General features: G+C 39.6%; 1 protein-coding gene across 2 annotated transcripts in view; it reads right to left on the bottom strand.

Annotated features, from left to right (window-relative positions):
• Positions 1–472: 472 nt before the first annotated feature.
• Positions 473–14,630, bottom strand: part of CCKBR (cholecystokinin B receptor) — a 342,211-nt gene continuing 328,053 nt past the window's right edge. For both annotated transcript variants that reach the window (XM_085623513.1, XM_085623512.1), the window contains exons 4-5: positions 12,870–12,997; positions 473–4,024 (exon numbers count right to left, since the gene is read on the bottom strand). In XM_085623513.1, the coding sequence (XP_085479639.1) occupies positions 3,501–4,024; positions 12,870–12,997 (652 nt within the window). In that variant the 3' untranslated portion in view covers positions 473–3,500. The remainder of the gene's footprint in view (positions 4,025–12,869; positions 12,998–14,630) is intronic.

The following is a 14,630-nucleotide window of genomic DNA, read 5'->3' as shown; positions in this document are numbered from 1 at the left end:
TTAAAATTCAAGACCATCCCTCTGCCCACTTGTCTAAAGCATCTTTTCAGTGATTCAGGTTTGGAATGTGTAACCAGTGCACTCAAGGCCATTACATTAGGCTACTCCAAAACCTTCCACAAAGGCTCAACAGTGTTATCTATCTCACCTCTACAGTGCCCATGCATATTTGAACAGCGGACTGGCTTTATCAAGTCAAACATAACACATGAGACAATTGAAAACAATCAACTATCTGCATAAATTCTCCATATCCCACCATATGATCCCCAGAACGTCTCTTCCACCCTATATTTTCAATCTCCACAGTGGTTGGCAGAGCACTCTATCCAACCGCACTTTGAACCTTCAGGCCCACATTCTTTGGCCTCCCTGGAGGAGCAATGCTGCTCTTCACTTACAAGGCTTCATGGATACCAACCATGCTTCGCTTCCTTATAACTAGTGTGCAAAGAAGCTGTACACATTGTGCTCCATGATACCACATTTAATTGGGAAGATAAGAACAATACCACAGCAATGTCTTTGCATCTTACGTAAAAGCCAATGAACATAGAAAACATAATTGGAGCTCACAATATGTCTAATGTTATAATAATATTTGCACGTGTGTTCTGGTTGCGACTCTGAAATCTGTGATTGCCCTTCCTTTTGACTGGGTTGTAATTTGTGTTATAATGTCTTCTAGAATGGGAGGCTGTGATGCATTCTACCTCCTGTACTGCGTAACGTGGATAGGTTCTTGCTGCATATCATACTCAATCGATCCTCAAGTGGATTGTTGCATACGTAATACTGTGCTAGCCCTACTTACCACCGCAGTGGCACACCATTGGTATAGACTACACCTACTCATCCCCTCTTCCATCTCTACATTCTCTGTGAATTCCTTCTTCAGTCCAAGTAGGATACCAGATCACACTCTCAGTCATTCACAAACTTCACCATACCAGCACTTCAAACATTACCAGAGAGCAGACTTGGTCTCAACACAGTAGAGTTTGTCTCACTATAAACAGTAAATACACAGCTGGCAATAGAAAATACAAAATAATAAACATACAAGGATCACAGCTTCAACTGAGGAACAGTCACACTGTCAATAACATACGCATTTCAAAAAATGTCACAAGAATTAGTAGCCGGAGTCTCCGTGTGGCAGTCGAATATGCATCATTGTTTGAGAAAATAATTGACGGAAAACTCTTCATAAACTTAACCCGGACAATGCTGTTTCCTGGTTGAATGTTCTTGACATTTGGCATGTAGAATATGTGGATGATTATATGGTCACTGAGATGAGGACGACAGGACAGCTTTCTTAACCACTGGTCAAGCAGAATTCACACGGCTGTGACCCTTTCATAATGGAACCAGTTACCATAATGCCTTCGAACCCCCCATGTGTCTTTCCAGGAAACTGTGGTTTCAATTGACAAACATGACTGACAAGCACAGTACTATGCACATCTATACGGGTACACGGTATTAATCACCAAAACACAACCTGCAATGCAACGCGTTCTGAGTGCCATTGGGGCAGGGATTGACCAAGCTGTTTTCATGCATCTCTGCCAGTAGTGATGGACGCTCGATCCGGCACGTGTCATAGCTTATCACTACTTGCTCCTAGCCACTGCAACCTCCAACAAAAGATGGCAATCTCGGTATCCATTATTGGTGTTACCAATGTCAAAAGGTTTGCCTAAAGTCACAAGCAATTGGGGATTTAGAACCAGCTGATCAGTTTTGGATTTGTCTATATTGATGAAAATGAATCCATTAATAAATACCAATATAGTAAACACGTATGTCTATGATTAAGGACAAATGCTCCAGTGATGCAGGCAAATACATTGGACTCTTTGTAGGAGGCTACAAGTGTTTCTTTACATTTTCAAGTCTTCAGGAATTATAATGTAGTGTATTACATCACAGATTGAAGTCTTCTCCCACAATGTATTAAAGACACAAAATGTCCTTAAATCCTCAGGTCCTCTGTCAGTACTCAAGAGGTTGGCATATAATCAATTGAACATTTATCTTGAGGAATAACCAGTGTATCCAAAACAGTAGGCCGCGTAGCCTGAAGATATAGTGCGTTAGTGACTTGCCAGTGTAAAGCTGACGGAGCTCTCAGCCTGTATGGTCAGATAGAACAGTACAGCCTCAATTGTCCTAGGTAAAATCTTTCTAGAATTTCGAGTTATTCTCGTGGAACAAAGTTTTACATTTCTGCAGTCCTATCCAAAATATTGATGGAAAGTATTTTTTTAAGACTATTATTCAGCACTTCTCATTTTTCTCGGGGTTTCAGTCAAACTGGAGCGGATATAATCTGGAGGGCATCTATTGGGCAGACATGGACTACAATTCTTATGTGCTGGACAGTGAGATACTTCCAGCCACCAGCAGCTGAGGTGACTTGTGATAAGGGATGTTACTACCATCTGTGCAAATGATGTCTCTGAGCAGACTTTCACAGATTGATGTTTTGAAGTTACTCTGAGATGAGAATTGTCACTGTTGGCTGCACCCATAGAGGATCACAGGCAGGTTGGCTACACCTTTAAGAAAGAGGTGCCACAACTTCCCAATAAGGGATGTTCAAATGTTTCCTACCATTATAACAATATATGTTTATAGACAATTCCTTGAAATAGTGTCAAAATCCCTCCAAAAAATAAAAAATCTAAAACAGGACATTCACCATGACACGTAGACCAGTGTTTGGACAAGAATGATTACAAAGGTGTACGATGAAGCAGAATGGGAAGAGGTGATCATGTCAACAGCACAGTTGTTCCATGCAGCAGAGGATCTTTTCACCCGCAGGGACAGAGGCCTGCAATTTCAGAAAATTAGATCTCTCTTCACTTTTTGTGCAGCACAGTTAACCGGAGCAGTGGATGGCAAAAGCTCAGGTATAAACCAATGTTCATTGGGGACCTTGTTCACTGTTTCCATTTAACTGCATGGACTTCCATAGTCAACTTGACTTTTCTCTTGATCACCTCTGTGCATAGTTCAGCTCCCAACATGGCTGCACATGACTAAACCAAACAATATTCTGGAACAACAGAAGTACCTGCTCATTTAGCCTTTATGCAGAGCGTCCCTTTCGCTGCTTGGTTATCTTCTCGGCCTTACTTATGAAGCATTATCAGTGTGAGTTGTAATAGCAATATATCTTAAGATTAAGTAAAGCTGTTCAGAAGGGACGCCGAAAAGCACGGTGTACTCTCACATACATGAGCTTTACAGTGAATCAAATTCCCTAGTTCTTTAAGGCTTTAAGGTTTCTTAGGTTACGTGAAGATGAAGCAATCAGCATTTTCTTTAAAAAAGTAAATGAGCCAATAAAGTAAACCAAAACAATATTGGATTGAAAAGCCTCATCAAAACCTGTTCTGATATTCCGATGTCCCCTTAGATGCCATTGTGACTTCACTCATCTTCTTGAAGGAACTTCCCTGGTCCCACTTATGGATGGGCAGTGCTCAGGCTGGTCCCAGGCTACTGACTGTGGTGTAGCTGAACTTGGAGAGAGAGGCTCCTGTGACAGCTACATCTTCCTCCGGGTCTCGGAAACGCCGGCATGGTTTAACACAGTTGGCGAAAGTGCCAAAAAAGGCCTTGCGAAAACGCTTGTTCATGAAGCAATATATAAGTGGGTTGACACAGGCTGAAGTGTAGGAGAGAAGGTGGATAAAAGAGATGGGGGCCCCGGTGAGGGCCTTGTATGCAGACGTCTCATCAAAGGCCTTCCATGTGTTGGCTACGAAGATGGGCATCCAGCAGATGAAGAACATGGCAACGATGACAATGAGCATGCGAATCACCCGCTTCTTGGCAATAAGCTTGGCCTCTGAGTTGTTAATGCGTGCACGATCCAGCTGTGAGGCACCACTCGGAGTCAAGGTGGACATTTCCATGGTGTTGCGACGCTTGGTGATTTGGATGTAGCAACCGTCGCCTTCATCGCAGGGCATGGGAGCTGTAGTGGTCAATCCATTTTTATGAGCTACAACAAAAAGGAGAAACAGACAATCACAATCTATGATCATAACTAACTGCATAACTATCGGCTCATGCTTTTGGGTGGGTGCTGAAAGTAAAGGATGGATTTCCTTTTCTTTCCACATGTGCCTACCTTGCTTTAGATATTAAATATAAATGCAGACTCTTACGATTTATGAAATTATTTTTTTCGTCTCAATGTTTGTCTTTTTGTCAAGTTTTTGATTCCTGTATTACAGGGGTCTTCAAATTTGGGGCAGTCCCCCACATGGGGGGCCTCAAGTGATCCCAGGGAGGGCGCCAGGCTTTGGCCAAACAAAGCATTATGGTGATAGCAGTGCTTAGTTTTAAGCTGTGAGGGAAAATGAGCGGCAGTAAGCCACTCTGTAATGGGCCATCAATAGCTTCTTTTGTCATTTATATCCTAGCTGGGAAGAATGGTAATAGAATTTAACTCCAATGTTTAAATATGTCTTGTGTGCAAATAAGTGAACATATTTAAACATTACCAGTTTAACAGAATGATTGTGAAAGATCTGAGGGGGACCCAATGAATTTTATTTCTTTACTGAGGTAACGAAGCATTAAAAAGTTAGAAGAGCACTACTCTATTGTCTTACATTGTCTCCCAACTGATTTGTGTTGGATGCTATCAGGCAGTACGAAGATTCACTATTGTTAACAGATGCTGTTAGTAAGAAATCAGAGATATTATCAGGTGCATATGTAGAGTTATATAGAGTGAACCTACCTAAAAACAATGGCACAGTGGGGGAACAGCCATTACAACGCGGTTTTTACCACGCAGTGCAGTTACATCGCATGCGTTACAACGCATGCGATGTTACAACGCTATGCCATTACAACGCAAGTCTGTACATCGACTTGCGATAGATGGCGTGCTAACATTACAAATAGTGTAGTTTACTATCCCAACACCTTCCCTACTGTTAAGTGGACTGGAGTTGGAATAGTAAATTACACTTTTTTAATGTTAGCACGCCATCTAGCGCAAGTCGATGTAAAGACTTGCGTTGTAATGGCATAGCGTTGTAACATCGCATGCGTTGTAACGCATGCGATGTAACTGCACGAGTGGTAAAAACCCGCGTTGTAATATCATACATCCGGCACAGTGTACATTAGAAGGGGGATGCAGTGCAGAAGAACTGGAAGGGCTAAAAGTCAAGGGGGATATCATCACTCAGCTGTGCATTTGTCACATCATAATGGTGTGGTCGTTTTCCATAATTCAAATAAAATGTGCCTTAATATTAGTTCTTTTATATGTGAAATTAGTCATGCATTAATATAAAGATATTTCAATTCAAAAGAAATCCTTAAGATGTTTTCTAATGTTTTTTTCTGTTCTAGATTAAACTAGGCATCAGATAGGCCTCAACACCATCTTTGTTAAAATGGCTACGGTATTATGTTTTTCAGTCTGTGTTTATATTTCTTGCTGGACACTACATGCAGCAAGATGTGCACTTTTTATTTTGTATGACATATTGTTCTTGAAGAACTTGCTGGAGGAAGACTTTTGCTACTTTCCAAAGCTCTTCCTCCTAGCAAACTGTATTGCATTCATTCACAATTCTTTTACTTTGTTTATGTAACTAGTTTGCTCTGACACCTCCAGATGACATTAAGTTGGAAGACACAGATTAGTATTCATTCAGTGGGTTAGTACTAAGATGGTATGGTTTTGTGATGTTTTAAAAATAAGAAATAAGATTTGCTGTAATAATGCACACATCGTGCTGACTTTGCAGTTTCTCTATGATTTCCAGTGCTGAAAATGACTACATAAACCCTTGAATATGGGGATGAGCCAGATCTTTTGAGTCTTTACAAGGGATGCTGCCTAACTGTAAATATTCGCTGCAAATTTGGGACTCAGTATATATTTATTTGATTTTTGTTTATTATTGCATTTTTTCTGTAACTTAGAGCCTTCCTGTAAGTTGATTCTTATGTGTCATACTGATTCTATAGGATTGCTGCTGCATGTGCCTGTTATGGATTGCAGTGTTGCAATTTAATAAACCTTCATGGTTTTCTCTACATTTCTGACCTCAAACTCCCATTTTGAGTCAGTCATTTCTTATTGACTGTATTATGAAAATGCTGTTTTGAAGGTTGTCTCCAGGGACACATTACTACATAGTCCTTGAGGTTAACACTGTCCCATCTCCCCCAGAAGTCGGGCGCACTACTGTTCTGTTGAATATCTAAGCAATAGCGCCCTCACACTGATCTTGTGTCTAGGGCAGAATGTATGGAAGACTACCCATTCCCGTTCATTTCGCTGTAGGCGTTCAGAAACTCAGCATGGTCTTCTTGAAAGACAGCTGGATAGGATGGCAGGCAAAGGAACATTAAATGTAATACTAATGGACACACCTCCCGCCCCACTGATCTGCTGTGCTTTATTTACTGCTCAGAAATGCCCAGCCCTACCACAGAGGTCCATGCCACAGACTTGTAATGCTAGCAGCTCAGCTGCAGTAACCCCGCCCCCCAGTCTCCTGTACAATCCATGACCACTGCTTCTGACCTTTCAAACTTCCTTCCAGCCCTCTTCGGTGTCCTGCCCTCCCCCAGTACTGCTGTCCTGTTCACTTTTGTATGGCCATAGCATCTAAAGCCACTGTGGCCACTGAGTTGACCCAGGAAGGATAACCCTGTTGGGTTCACCTGTGTTAAAATGCTTGTATTGAAATGTTCTACACCACTTCATCTGCATCAGCTATATCTTGATAATAAAAGTACTGCTTGAATTGCATCCTGCCCACAGACATGATGATTACTCAGTGGAAATGATGGGTAGGTATTGCCAAACCTACTCTGGTAAGAATTAGTAGGTAAGTCCAAGGTGGATAAACCAAAAGCTGCAAATCTTGAACAACAGCCATTTGATGCAGTAGTCTGTATACATGTAATTCTACCAAAATATGGAGTGTTCCGCATTGACCTGTAAAAACATTGTGGCCAAAATATCAACTACAGCAATATTGTGAATGTAAGTATAAATAGTTAAATACAGGTTTGCTGTTTTTAACTCTGTGTATTTGTACTTGATGATATTTACACATGTATATATCCACACATCTATCTATCTTGCAATCTTTTTAATCACTGATCCATTTGTAACAGTCCTGACGAGGCAATGCATGTCAAATTTGAGTTGGGTGTCCTTTATCTAAATACCTATATATGTATATATTCACTGAAAAAAATCAAAGGGGTAAGAGTGACGTTTTATTTAAGTATGGGATTAGTATCTTACTTTGCATTAACAAAACCTGAAACAAACAAAGGTTATAGGGTTGTTATAGTTAGGTGAAAATTGTAGTTATAACATACCAAAACCACTGAAATTCACCAATTATATGTTGTGGAGGCCATTAGAGGACTCATGGGCATGATCCCCTCTGAAATACATTGTAGTGAACGCCACATTTTGAGGGTCACTAAACGGAGCACATATAATGGGTAATAACAGATTTTAGTTCAAATATAAATCGCTTGTTGGGGGTATTTTCAGAATCCTGGTGAGTTCTCAAGAGATTCTATCCTATGAAAAATGCTGATCCTCAGCTGGAATATTATGAACCATGTTTGAGAGAAAACTGTTTTTTCTCTAGATTTTCTCATAGAGATTATTGAGGTGCTTCAGAAGTTAAAATGAGAACATATGTTCTATAGATTCACACTATCTTCCTTAGACAGGTGAGAATAAAGTCTGATATTCTGAGTAAAACATGTACTTCCAACAGCAGCAGCCTGTCATTTGATTCCCTTGCGTTCTACTGCAGCCTTTCACAGTGTTCTAATGAGCAACTAGAGCGCGAAAAGTCTTTATTTATGACAAAACCAAGCTTTGCTCAGCAGTCCGTGGCCGGCGCAGCAATAGATTTGAAAGCATTTTCTACAGATGAGACTGCAGTAAAGGAACAGAATTAGGGGTTTCCTTTTGCCATACAAATGATAGTTAGTGTTCAAATTAAGACAAGATTTCGCAAATATATTCCTCATCCAAGTCAGTAAAACATTCTGACACGCGGACTGAAACTTATAGTTTCAACACCAGCAGCAGTCTGTCAGTTAACTTCTTAGTGATCAATTGCAGCCTTACTGTAGAGTTCTAATGAGCAACCAGAGCACTAACATACTGTATTTGTGACACTTGTGGGGCATACTTGAAAGCCTTCTTGATGGAGTCAAAACTGAAATTTTTTAACCATTTCCTACAGAGGCGGCTACAATTAAGAAACAAAATTAGGTGTTTCTGTTTGCATAGAAATTATGGTTGGTGCTCTAGAAAGCTAAAATGAGGACAAATATTATACAAGTTCTCAAATATCTTCCTCAAGCATTTCAGGAAAATATTCTGCTATACATAGCGAACATGTACTTCCAACACCAGCAGAAGTCTGTCACTTAAATCCCTAGTAATCAGCTGCGGTGCCACCACTGAGTTGTAATGAGCAACTAGAGTGCTATCAATTTGTATTCAAGACAAAAGTGAGACATGCCTGAGGAACAAACTAAAGTAAATGAGCATTGAGATGTTAATGCTGGCATGAAATCAACAGGTTAAAAAAGTGAGGCAAGGTGTGGGTTTTTAGTAATTTGAGCCATGTCATGAATGATGAAATATGTGAGGTCAGAAGCAGTGCATGATCAGGGTGCAATTTATAGTTCATTTACTAACATATTTCAGTGGTTTATGGGTTTTTTTAACGTTAGTGCGCATCTCATTCCAAATCCTAATTATGTCACTTTAACCATTGGTTTTTCAGTTAAAACAAATCTGAGAGTTACCAAAAAACACAGTTAAAGTGCAGTAATGGTTACTAAACAAAAATCTGAAAAACAATATTATTTGCCAGTTATGATCTAGTAAACTAACCACAACTTGAATTGCAGTAACGGTTTGCTTATGATTCCACTAGTACATCACTCATGACATGTAAATTACATCATTGATGACATCAATAATGACATCTCAAATGACACCTCAAATGACATCATTGTTGACATCATCCATGATACTGACATTAGTTCTGATTTTTGTAATGATATGAATGACAAATATAGATGTTTAAATTACATGTAATATGAGTAAAACCTATTTTGTATAACATATGGTTTGGATCCTTGATGTAACTGTATAATTTAAAAGTAGTGAACAGACTTGTATTTGTATTGCAACATAATGGTGAGCCCCTCCTACAGAAATACTGGAATGTTTGTATAATAGTTACATAGCTGTATGTAACACTTTCTCTGATTATATACTAAGCTAGGTGTATGATTTTTTAGGCTACTATTCTGTTTGCTTGTGTATATTGCATGGTGATAGGGTAATTCAGTCTATGTATGTGTTCTTGCTTCCAGTAGTTTAATGGACTGTGTTTTTTTGTATTGATCTGTGGATGTGTGGTCGTACAATTGTAGTGCAATGTTTACATTACATTTTTGTGTTTCTAAATCATGGTGTGTGTAGTAGTATGGACACTGAGTGTTTTGGCAGCAGTTGAGTGGATACTTATGAAATGTGTTAAATTTTGTGATCGTGCTTATTTATGTTGTTGTACTGGAGTTTTCAACAGTTGTGAACACTTTCAGTATTGGTGCAGGTGTTCTAAAATAGGTTTTATTTTTTATAAGATTGTAGGGGGTTAATGTGTAAAGAAGAGTTATGTTTTTATAGGGTGCAGTATTATTACATGGTGTATTCTGAGGCCAATAAAGAGGATTAAAAATTGTGTAAATAGTGTTTCCTAAGATATAACAGTAGTTTGGATGGGACACTTAGCAGAGCATTGGTACCACTAGGTGCTGCCATCAAATATTTCATTTCCCATCATACCTGACGTGATATCGGAGGTCATGAGGAGGGTGCTAGCTATGGTTGGTTTACTGAACCATAACTGGTGAATATCTGGTTTTTAGTTTTTTTTATAATCATACCGCACTTGAAACGTGTTTTTTTAACTATATATACTAAGATTCATGATATAGTGTCAGTTGATATTTTGGCCGCGGTGTTTTAGCTGGTCATTATTTGTGTCCTCTAGATCCTGACATAAAACAGATGCATTGGTGTGAGAACACATCATTGGACATAGTGGTCAAACGCTGAAGGCAAATCTGGAGCTTCTCAGGATAGGGTTTGTTAACAAAAGCTGCTGTTCATTATGACAATTCTAAATGAGGTACCACAAGAAATTAGTACAGAATCAGTAATACTACAAAAGGGAGCACAAACGTGGGGACTTGTGCAGGGTTCCAGAAAACAGAAGCTATGCAGACGTAGAAGCAGATATTGGGAATCGTGGTGGGGGGCAGGGGTGGGCTGTGGGGAATCTCATCAGTGCAGAAGAGAGGAGACAGGAAACCAAGGGACATGGCTCACCCTGTTCCGTGAGCAGACAGGAAGTAATACCTGCTTTTAAATGCACAATGGTGAAACGCATGCGTTTAATGATGCTCAGTGTTTGCAAAAGTTCCATTTGACAAGTTATTCTTTAAGGCAAGTTATTGCAGAAGGGGGGGGCAATTCTGAAGGGACTGGTGATACCCCGCAGCCACTTCTAGAGATTTCCAATGGAGAATTGAGCAGATACAGGATGTCTATGACAATATGTTACTTCGGTAACTTGGTGTGCACTGTACTCTATAGGTGTTCAATACCTATAGGTATTTTATAGGTATTATTAAGGGTTGTTTGTACATCCCTTATAGTTTTCTATAGATAATCTATACCTATATTTATTCCATAGGTGTTATTCAGGGTTGTTTCTGCCTCCCTTATTTTGTTCTATAGGTATTCTTTACCTAGGTTTATTCTATTTGTGTTATTCAGGGTTGTTTCTAAATCCCTGTTTTGCTTACAAGGCTCAAGTCCTGCTTGTGTCCTCCTGCTAAAACAGGAAAGTAAAAGTTTACATGGCACTTAACTTTTAACAGTCTGTATAGTAATCATACACACATTGGCACATTTCTTTGTGACATTAAAAATTGCGAAATACACTGAATCTATACCTTTGTCCAAAGACCTAGTGGCTATATTTGTGGCAAGGCAACAGATTTACGGTAGTGAAATGCCGTTACAGATTCTGGGATAAGAGTTCTTCACTTAGCATGCATGTGTACAGAAAGTAGGACTACAAGAGAACTCTTTTACATACAGTTTCATGCCTTTGTGAATTGTCCCTGAAACGCCCCACTCATTATTATATGTACAAAACCAAGGAGGGCACAGTCCTTTCAATTTGCTCTAACTCCATATGAATATTTCTATTTTAGTATTACTGTATTGCTATTTTAAGTGTTTAGATACCATTCAAAAAGGCATGTAAGAGTATGTAAAATAATACTACAGAGGTGACCTATTACTTACTCTTACTTGTCCTTGTAAAGCGGCCTTATCCCGATTCAAATGATTCAGGCCAGTTGAGAAAAAATCACAATGATACAGGTGGGTCTCTGTTAGGAGGGGTGGGAGACTGTGAGTAATTTGTAAAAGCATATGTGTCAGGGCACCAAGCTTTGCTCAGCAGTCCGTGGCCGGCGCTATCAAAGGTTGAAGTGCTGAATACCAAGGCTGCATAGTCTTAATTACACCTCATGCCTCTTCCATCCACCCCCAGACACTCACTGTCCCTTTATCTCACTCCTGTCCCTTTCCCTCACTCCTGTAGGTTCTCTTTCATCCCTGCTTTCTCCTTTTGTCTTTCTGTCTTTCCCCTTTTACATTTTCTTCTCTTTTGCTCTGCTTCAAACTAAGTGCTGATTTCCAAAATCGAGTGCCGGGTGGCTCTCATCTGCAACCACCGGCACTGGTGGGTGAAAGAAGAGGCAGGGCATAGTTGCAACAAAACAGCCCAGAAAATGTAAGACATAAAAAGGAGAAGAAACGGACGGAAATACGATTGAAACCGGGAAGATATAACAGCAAAAAATCAATGCCTAGTAGACAATTTACCATATGAGATTGCTCCAAATTAGAAATTCGTGTTTTAAATAAGGGTTTGAGTCTTCTTCCAGAAAAGTAAATCAGATTTATTGTAATTCAAGGGTACAATTGTTAGGATATACTCGAATTTTAAAATTAAAGAAAGATTGTGCTACTCCCCAGAAGCAGGGAGTGGGTTATGATGAAAAAGTGAACTCTAATCCTAGTGATTTGGTAGGGAGATAAAACTAAACTCAGCTGCGCATACTGATTCAAATCCGGACTATTTTGTACTTCAATTTTTTGCATAATTTGTGGACATTACTGCACCCAAAATGATGACATTGAGGCATTATAAATAAAAGAGATATGGTTCTTAATTTTAACTTTTTAGAAATGAAAGACGTTTTAATATATTTGTTTTGAACCATGGATTTTGGCTGTGCATTGAGGAGTTGGGTATGACAAACTATTTTTTTAGTTTTTGTTATTACACGCATTCAAGTGACTTACTGTGATGCGGCACCGAGCTCAGGATTTGTTGTGTTCTAAGCACATCGACACATGGTGTATCTTCCCCCTGATGTGTGTGTAGGGCTGGTGATGAGATGACAAGCTACTAATAGTCGAGTCAGGGTTTCAGAATGACCTATAAACATGCAAATAATCCCCAGAGAAATTCACAGTATATGAAATTTCCCAAAAGTATTGATTATGGAAATAGTAAAAACCTGTTGGGATTTTTCTAAGATGTCGGTTGACTAGTCCAGTTCTGTGTGTGAGTGTTGAAGAGGGGCACATGCACCAATCCCTTCATCCCGTGCTCCTACCCACTTATCTCTCAATACTAACATCTCTGCTACTGTGATAAAATATTGACCTTTGGCCTCTTTCTTCATGTCCATCTCAAACTGGATCCCTCGGTAGAGCTCGCGGGAGATGAGTCCATAGGCAATGATCATCACCACTCCAGGAATGAAGAAGAGGATGGTGAGAAGGAACACATACCTGTGTGCAGAAAGACAAACATCAGTGACATGGTGACCACCACAGACGTAAGAGTAAGAGAATCCAGTGACACAGCCAAGTATATCATTGGAAAATTTTAAGTGGGGCATGTAGCACTAACACACCCCAATCAATGAGAAAATAAAATACAATTAGAACAAATGATCACTGGATTCCTTCTGATTTTCAATTTGCTCAAAACAAGTGACTCATTTTGTGCCCTTCTTTCATTTATGCTTGAAGGATCAGAATCCATTTAACATATATTAATCATATTTTCAGCATCATGAATTCATGTGAAGTATAGATTTTATTTTCATTAAATAAGAGATGATCTAATCAATGAGTGCACTTTATCCCAAGTACAAAAAAAAGACATGAGCCCCAAATTCTCTTTCATGTGTCTACACGTGTATTCTTTCTCTAGGAAGCATTCTTTACACCTATATGTTTAACATCTTTTGGGCATCTGGTGTTGTACAGAGTGAGCATTCTTGTGTTTCGCTTCTCAAAATGGAGTCTTCATCAGGACATAAAGAATGAGGAAGAGGCGGCACACATGGAGTTTTCCGACCGTGATTCTGTGTCTAATCTTAGTGAATCTTGTCACCTTGTATTGTATGTGGATCAGTAACAAGGAGCAAAATTACACTGAAAGTCAATGACGTGTTAATTTTGCCTTACATGACTAGATCGCTTTGCAAAATTTGAGCCCAACTGAGGGGTCATGGTCGGTTTTATTACGTGAAGTTACATCAAGCATTCAACCTTCCTGATAAATCAGATGTCAGTATTAGTTGGCACTAGGCATACTTCAAAACACATATCATCTGTCAATGTGTTGGCTACCTAACAGGCTTCAAGTAAGCTCAGGGGGAGCACTAGCATTCAATGATGCCTTTCTTTTTTTTAGATTTTAGAACCGCAACATAAAATTTTTTACCATTCTCACAAACCACATGTTGTAGTAGCTGGCCATTTGTATGTATGGGCGGTCACCTTCCCACAGACCAGTGTGGGTCACCCCGCTTAGCAACCAACTAGATTCATGCCCAGCCTCAATCCAACATAGCTTGCAATGCAAGTGAGCTGGGTACAAAGAACCCTAATATCATGTCTCCCAGCGAAACGTTTAGAGATTATAAAACACTTATAGGGATTGAGAGAACATATGGTGCAATGAAGAAAAAAAAGGGCACCAGACGAAATTCAGTCAAACATCTCAACTATTCGTTGACAATAATGAAAGAAATTAATAAAGATGAGAAAAAGTTGACAAAATCTTTAACGACAACATTTATTAAATTCAGCATCATATCAAATCCAGCACCTAAGCATTCGACGAATACTCCATAGGCACTGAGCTCATACACAAAAGGCCAAGTTCCAGACAGTCACACTGTGTGGAGGGCCTAGATAAACCTGCTTTGCTGTTTATCATTTAAGAGCAATGTTAGACCTGGCACCTTGGCGTGAGTCTACCTTCCACTTTTTGTCGCTGTGCCTCGTGCATTTTTATGGTGTTGGCCGCTCAGCGCACTGTGCCACTGCCAACCAGTGCCACAGTGCAAGTGCTCCCTATGTAAAATATATATGTTGGTTGGATTCCATGATTGGCTTATTTGGTTTACTG

This window comes from Triturus cristatus, chromosome 8, assembly GCF_964204655.1.
Source record: "Triturus cristatus chromosome 8, aTriCri1.1, whole genome shotgun sequence".
In the NCBI taxonomy this organism is placed as follows: domain Eukaryota; kingdom Metazoa; phylum Chordata; class Amphibia; order Caudata; family Salamandridae; genus Triturus; species Triturus cristatus.
Note: the sequence above shows the minus strand (reverse complement) of the source record. Positions and strands in the feature narration are given on the sequence as shown.